The sequence below is a fragment of the Octopus bimaculoides genome, chromosome 1 (assembly GCF_001194135.2).
Source record: "Octopus bimaculoides isolate UCB-OBI-ISO-001 chromosome 1, ASM119413v2, whole genome shotgun sequence".
NCBI classification, from domain to species: Eukaryota; Metazoa; Mollusca; class Cephalopoda; order Octopoda; family Octopodidae; genus Octopus; species Octopus bimaculoides.
In genome coordinates, this window is record NC_068981.1 from 21885307 (window position 1) to 21893781 (window position 8475).

At 35.3% G+C, this 8475-nt stretch overlaps 1 protein-coding gene across 1 annotated transcript in view; it reads right to left on the reverse strand.

The window, feature by feature from the left end:
* Positions 1 to 8475, reverse strand: part of LOC106878074 (uncharacterized) — a 24468-nt gene that overhangs the window by 6892 nt on the left and 9101 nt on the right. The window contains exons 4-7 of the mRNA XM_052974521.1: positions 7577 to 7694; positions 7278 to 7387; positions 4738 to 4875; positions 1398 to 1509 (exon numbers count right to left, since the gene is read on the reverse strand). Of these exons, the coding sequence (XP_052830481.1) occupies positions 1398 to 1509; positions 4738 to 4875; positions 7278 to 7387; positions 7577 to 7694 (478 nt within the window). The remainder of the gene's footprint in view (positions 1 to 1397; positions 1510 to 4737; positions 4876 to 7277; positions 7388 to 7576; positions 7695 to 8475) is intronic.

Here is an 8475-nt window from a genome sequence, read left to right on the forward strand (position 1 = left end):
GAGAGAGAGAGAGAGAGACAGATAGATAGATAGATAGATAGCCAGCTAACTAGATAGATAGACAGACAGATAGATAGATATAATACTAACTAGATATTACATACAATATAGATACATGTATAAATATATCATCATCACTGTCACTGTTTAATGTCTGCCTTCCATGCTATTTACATAAAAAATATATATTAGGTTCATGCATAATTATTGCGGCTTTTTTTCAATAAATGTTATTCAACAAAAACAATAACAACATTTAAGAAAAACATCTTTAAATGATTATTCCGGAGCATATTCACCATCTACTTCAATTTCTGCTTGGCGTTTTGTTTAAATTGGCATTTTGATTAAATTGGCTCTTTGTTTAAATTTTTTGTTGAATAAAATTTATTGAATAAAAGCCACAATAATTATGCAGCACCAACCTAACATATATCATGATTATCATCATCATAATTTAATGCCTTTTGTCCATGCTGGAATGGATTAGACGGTTTGACCAGGGTTGGTAAGCTGAGAGGCTGCACCAGACTCCAGTCTGATTTGGCATGGTCTCTATGGCTGGACGTCCTTCATAATACCAACCACTTCAAGACAGCTGCCAATTACATGACACCAGTACCTGCCATGACTATGATTTCACTTGGCTTGATGGGTCTTCTACTCAAGCATGGTATATTGCCTCCATTCATATATCATCATCATCATCATTGTCATTTAACGTCCACTTTCCATGCTAGCATGGGTTGGATGGTTTGACTGAGAACTGGCAAGCCAGGAGGCTGCACCAGGCTCCAATCTGATTTGGCAAGGTTTCTACAGCTGGATGCCTTTCCTAACACTAACTACTCCAAGAGTGCAGTGGGTGCTTTTTATGTGTCACTGACACAGGAGCCAGTCAGGCGGCACTGGCATTGACCATGCTCGAATGGTGCTTTCTACATATGGATAAACATATATGTATGTGTATGTGCATATACATAAACATATACATACATACATACACACACACACACACACACACACACACACACACACACACACACACACACACACACACACACACACACACACACACACACACACACACACACACACACATACATATAAGAGTAACAAATCTAATTCATAATAACATGAACAACCATCTATACATGTTACATATATTAAATAACAACAGAAATATTCTAAGTTATACTTGTCTTGAAAAGAGACTTAATGCAGTAGAACTGTGTCAATGACCAGTTAGGAATGTACAACAATATTTGTTGACACATAGTATATAATATCATTAATAATTAAAACAAAAGTGAACAGAACATTAATTATATGTGCACGTTTTACAATATAATTGCAAGATAACTATTGTTAGCAAGTATTGATAATTAAAACTCAACCTTAATGCCTCAATAAAGAAATTCACTCTAATTTTCAATATTTGATACTCTGACAATTTTAAATACTTTAATCTGGGCTTCAGATGACTTATTCTTCTTCTGTTCAACTTTTCTGGAATAAACAAACAAATTAATCATAATTTCATCTCTTTGTAGTATGGCAGTGTCAAGTAAACTTAACCTCCTATGGCTGAAAAGGAGTTTTTCTCATATGATGTAATTTGTGAAAAATAAATCTACTTGTAATTGATTTCAAATTTTGGCACAAGGCCAGCAAGTTGGGGGAGGGGGTAAGTTGATTACAGTGACCCCAGTACTCAATTAGTACTTATTCTATTGACCCTGAAAGGATGAAAAGCAAAGTCAACCTAGGTGTGAATTGAACTTAGAACATAAACTCAGATGAAATGCTGCTAATGATTTTGCCTAGTGTACCAATGATTCAGTCAGCTCACTGCCTTGAATCTACTAATAATTAAGAATAATAATGCCTAGTTATAGGAGGTTAATACTTAACCCTTTTGTTACCGTATTTATTATGAGATGCTCTGTGTTCCTTTCAGTTATTTTAAATATAACAAAGAATTTAGACAATTAACTTAGTTATCAAATAGAAAATTACTATTTGTAAATCTCTCAATGAGAGATACTCAGCAACAGTACTCTAGAGTAAAGATTATTTGCCAACATAACATACCAGTCCTGGTTTAGGATGAATGTTGCTGTAATTTAACCCCAGGATTGTCTCTAGCTGGCTATACACAGATCGTGTTGTATAGCCAGCTGGAGATGATGTCTCCTGGGGCTAAATTACAACAACATTCGTCCTAAACCAGGACTGCTTTGTTATGTTGGCAAATAATCTTAACTTAGTTATCATTAAGCTAGTGTTAGGAACATAAATTGTGAGTAAGGTTTGGTGGAAGATTTTAATTCAAAACTTATGAAAACAAGACATTTGGACTACAGAGTCAGAGCAGGTTTCAGCTAAGTTTGTAGGTAAAGAACCTGCAATCTTAAGACAAGATTAGGCTCATTTGTTACTAGTAGGACCTGTGTAAATTCCATGGAATGTAAAAAATTAAGAGGACCTGTTAAAGAAAGAAAGGATGATTTGTATTTTTATAGCACTCATAGCATAGCAGTGTGGTGAAGGAGCTTGCTTCCTAACTATGTGGTTTCAGGTTCAGTCCCACAGCATGGTACGTTGGGCAAGTAATCTTCTACTATAACCTCAAGCTGACCAAAGCCCTGTAAGTGGATTTTGTAGACAGAAACTGAAAGAATATATATATATATATATATATATACCATCATCATCACCACTGTTTTAATGTCCACTTTTTCGTATCTGCATGGGTTGGACAGAGTATACTGAGGCAGATTTTTTAATGACTGAATCTCCTTCTTGTCAACAACCTGTTTCCAAGCAAGGTACTATTTCCTTGTGGGCAGATATGTTTCCCCAGGGTACTGGAAATGAATAACAATACTTGTATGACAGTGACACTCGTTTACAACTATTACGCATTGTCAAGATGGCACAGAGTTGGTAAGGTTTGTTGTTTGCTTCATAAGGTTGTGCATAGGACAATATTTTCTAATTACTGTGAAATAGGGTATTTTCTAACTTTAGTGAGTGTATATACTTATATACTGAAGTATCGTTTTCCCTCTTTAGGTTGTGAATAGTATGTGTATGTTGGTTGTGTTGGGTTTTGAACTGGTTAACTGTTGACCTCATCATATATGTGGCTGTGATTGGTATTGTAGTGTTCATGGCTATAGCTGCACTATAGATGATGTTACTTGTGAGACAATTTCCATTAAGATGGAGGGATTTTATAGTTACAGTTGGTGGCGTTAGGTGTTTAATTTAGTTTTCATATTTTGAAAGGTTTTGGTGATTATAATTGGCCACATTTTTTCAAAGTTGTTAGTTAAGGAGTGTGATATTTTTATGCTGTGTTTGTTTATTAGTTTGTGGTCCTTGTGGTTGAGTGGAAGTGTTTTTGAAGTATTTTGAAAAATAAACTGGCTATTGATAAGGAGACTTCTATATTGAAGAAGGGATTGGACCAAATAATTTTGCTTGTGTTTTTTGTTTATTGTTTATTGATACTATTTATATAATGTGCTTTTTCCTGGTAATGCTGTTATGAAGAGCTTCATTATATGGAATGTAATGATTATTGACTATTTGTTCATTTGAAGCTAAAGAAAGAAGTTTCAGTGATATGTGTTTGATTAAGTTTTTAAATATAGTTTTAGTATGATTTATAATCATACTTTTGGGCTAGCTACTTACTCTGAACATTTTTGTTTTCTTTTTAAATAGGGTTTATAAATAAAAGATTCATAGTCTATGTTAATATTGAGAAAGTTAACTGATTTAAGACATATTGCTACAATAATGGAGAATCCTAGGTTTTGGAAGAAGAGATGTAATTCCTTCCCAATTAGTCAGTTTTTTGTGGGTTGAAGTTTCTTGGGAGGCATAGAGCATCATCTCTGCAGAGACCACCCAAAACAAAGGGAACTTTTATGTGTGGTGCTGATGATATATATATATGGGCCAGCAATATTGCTTACCTCACTGGAGTCCTTTGATCCCATGATAATATCAAATGGTTCCTTATAAGTTTTCTTAGAAGGTATTTCCTGACTTGTGGTATTACTTCTGTTTCAGTGTCATTGATGGTTGCTATTATTTTGGAAATGTTCAAAGTGGCTGTAAGTATTGGTATTGCAATGTAATAACCTTTCATGTTGCACTGTATGTGTATATACACCCAGAATACACTACACTGTAAAGTGTAGAACGTTAGGAAGGATATCCAGCTGTAGAAAACCATGCCAAAGGTGACATTCAAGCTCAGCGTCAACCTGTAGCTTGCCAGATCCTATCAAACTGTTTAAGCTGTGCCAGCGAGGAAAATGTATGTTAAATGGTGGTGGTGGTGTTGGTGGTGGTGGTGGTGGTGGTGGTGGTTTCTGTGGTGGAAGTGATGGTGATGATGATGATAATATTGACATAGAAAGTTATAAGATTAAACCTGGTCAATCACATAACATTGTACCTCTGGGTAAGTACAAATCAACTGAGAGAATAATAGTATTACTTGAGTCATTATAGAGTGCTTAACAGAACCACACTATGAATGATCAATGGTAGAACCTACAGCATTTAGTTACCAAACCTCCTCGATACACATATACTTTATAGAGAGCCATAGTAGCGAGCTGTTGTATAATTGCGCAACTTTTGAGGAAACTTAAGTGAGTATGTAGTGCAACTTAAATTATCATGAATTTGTATTTTAAAATAGATTTTACCGACCTTCATTTATTTCTTGAATATCTCGTAGTTGTTCTTGATATAAGCATTCTATATAGTCTGTGAGTGTAGAAGATAGACTATATTTTCTGATTTCAGTATGCAAATAAGCTATTTTCCTAAGAATGTTACTAGAATTGTCTAAAAACCAGAGAAAAAAAAAATAATGGAATGAAAAAGAAAACTAGTGATATGAAAAAGATATTTCGGCGAGAACATTGATAAATGAATGTTTTGAAATATCTAAAAGATGAACGGAAAGGTATTTAATTCTATTGTGTAATGTAATAATAAATATTGAGTTTGATCCAATAAACAACAGATTAGCTTTCATTTGTGGCTTTTCTTTTCCTTGTTTCAGTCACTGGGTTGTGACCATACTGGAGTAGAACCTTGAAGAGTTTAATTGAACAAATCGATCCCACTAATTATTATTTTAAGTCTCTTATTTATACTGAATCACTAAATTATGTGGATATTAACAAACCAACACTATTTATCCGGTAGCAGTGGGTGGGGGCAAACAAAAACACAAAGATACACACACACACACACACACGCACACACACACATACACACACATATAATATATATATGTTGCTGTTGTCTGTTCCTTCTTGAGCCATGCCTGGCTCATAAGGGCTGGTTTCCCAGTTTTATTGGTGTATAGGTTCCCCACCTGGATGGGATGCCAGTCAATTGTAGGCGAGCTGCTAGATGTAGGAGGAAAGAGTGAGAGAAAGTTGTGGCAAAAGAGTCAGCAGAAATTTGCCATTACCTTCTGCCAGCGCAGCATGGAGCTTTGGTGCTTTGTTCATAAACACACACACACATCACCTGGTCTGAGATTCAAACCTGTGATCCCTCAACTGCGAGTCCACTGCTTTAACTACAAGGCCATATACCTCCACTGTATATGTGTGAGTGTTATGCATGTGTGTATGAGCTGAATCATTGGTGTAATTATGATGTTCAAGTGATCTGATGAGCCAGCTTTCTTTATTTGCATAGATTTGTGAATATACAACTGTATTGTATAATGCATAGCATGCACACTAATGCAAACATGTAAACATAATTGTTACTACAGGAAGAAGGCTGCGAAATGGCTGTAATTCTAAGGATATCAAGTAGTTAAATAAATATATTCATCTCTCATATCTTCTGATTTTTTATGTTATATATATACTGCTCATGAAGTAATCGATTGGATTACCTGGATTCTAGCTATGTGGACACCCTGCACCACACTTCTCTGTATATGATTACATTGTGGTCAGATAACCAACACCATTGGAGGAGCTTTCTGGGATAGCCACATAATTGTCTGAATCTACATTATATACTAAAAATTCACACACACACACACACATACACACACATACATAAAACACAGGCTTCCACATGATTAATGTCTACCAAATTCACCTGCAAGGCATTAGTTATTCTAGGGTTATAGTAAAAGCCTAAAGTGACATGCAATAAGACAGAACTTGAAATCACCACATGGCTGCAAAGCAAGCTTCTAAACCACATATTAAGTTGCTTTGAGAAAATTTTAATTATATTTGAATAATTAATAATTGAATTACGTTCAATTCTTTTTTTTTTCTCTATTATTTGCTGGGTCTGAAGGAAGAAACAATACCCATGGCTTTTGCAAGCAGTGAGACTGAGCCATTTATATTCTGAACCTTTGCAATAAATCAAAATAATGTCATCTGTACCTTAATCCCTAAGTTTGATACCCATAACACTAATCACAACACTTGTGAAGGCACGTGGCTAAGTGGTTAAGGTGTTGGACTTATGATAGTAAGATTGTGGTTTTGATTCCTGAACCAAGCGGCATGTTGTGTTCTTGAGCAAAACACTTCAGTTCACGTTACTCCAGTCCACTCAGCTGGTAAAAATGAATAATCCTGTGACGGATCAGCACCTCATCCAGGTGAGGAATTTATAAGCCATGGAAACTAGGAAACCGGTACTTATGATTTGACATGACACAAGAAGGTAACCTTTTACTAATTCAATGCTAATGTTTATCTTAAACACAATTCTAATGCCATACACTTTAATATCAACATTATGTGTAGGTATGATATCTGTACAGATGAATTTAATATATGTTCTAGGTAAAAAAACTCAGGTAATAAAATGGGTAAAGCAAGGGTCAAGAACAACATTATACACTGAGGTGTAAAAGCAACACCTTGACAATAAACACTACATTACTAGAAGTTATAAAATGCTAAAAAACTCATTTTTTTCTTTCCCACAATCAAAGCAACAACTTCACTTTCTCTATTTCCCACCTCTCAGATGATAGGCAAGGTCCCCAGAATGTTAGATTATATGTGTTCATGGCAACTGAGCTTATCAAACTCTTCTATGATCTCTCCTATGAACTAATTTGTGCCAACATAGATCATTACCAAGTTTCCTTGAATTCCAGGTTTTACCCCAACATACATGAAAGGTCACTGACTGAACCTTTATAGAAAGGTCAACAAATCCTTTATGACAAATCTTAATTTACCAACTTTTCTTCCATGCTCTTTTGAAGGACATTAGGAGTTCAAATTTTGGATACTTCAGAGATTGTTCGAATGAAGTTTTGGTTTGGTAGAAACTTTCTTCATATTTCTTGAACCTGATCAAACAGAAACCAATATTACAAGCATAGTCTCAGATCATAAAACTGGCGGTAAATTAAATTGAAATAAAAATTCAATCTCTACTGAAATCTACCAGTTTTAATTAAAACAATAAATGTAGTCAAATTTAAATCAGACAAGGTGTAGAACACCACCATACTTTAATGTGGGTTCACTAATCTTACCAGTTATTTTCTAAGGCTTTAAGGACTATAGGGTAGGCTGCTTTCAAGAATGGTGCAGTCACATGTTCAGTTGCAGACAATAGATCAATTATTCTGTCCGAGCACTGCAAGGCATTACCTGTAAAATGATAATAACAAAGAGCTGTCTAAGCCTTTTAAAGGTTTGTTTTTATCAAGGTGATGCCTTAGCATGGCCACAGCCTCATGACTAAAACATATAAAGAATAAAAAAGCAAATGATGCCAGAAAGGCAGAGAGAGAGAGATACACATTGGGAAATATTACTGCCATAAGTAAAAAACTATTTTTGTAACTAATTTTTCTCGGTTTATCTTTCTTGGAGTGGTAGTGTGTTGAGAGAAAGGTTAGACATAAGAGAAATTAGATACAGTGTGCAAGAGAGAAAACTGCATTGGTTTGGTCATGTGATGCAGATGGATGTTGACAGCTTTATAAAGAAGTGCTGATCACTCAAAGTGGATGGAACTTGTGGAAAAGGGAAACCTAGGAAGACATGGGGCAAAATACAGAAGGACGATCTCAGGACACTGAATCTCATGGAGGAGATGACAAAGAACTGAGATATCTTGCACCTTGCTGGACTCAAGAAGACCCATCCTCCACAGTAAAAATATTAATACCAATCCTCCTGATGAAGAAGACTGATCTGCAAGAGCCCTGTGCCAGTGCCACCTAAAAAGCACTCCTTCTGGCACCATGTAAAATGTATCCATGCGACATTTATGACATTTGCAATGTCAAGTCCTTGCAAGGATCAGAATGCTGGACAGACCACAGTCTGGTGCGAGCAAAGTTCCAAATGGTGATTAGGGCGAAAAAGAGAAGAGGACCAGCCATATATAAACATACATACATATATATATATATATATATATATA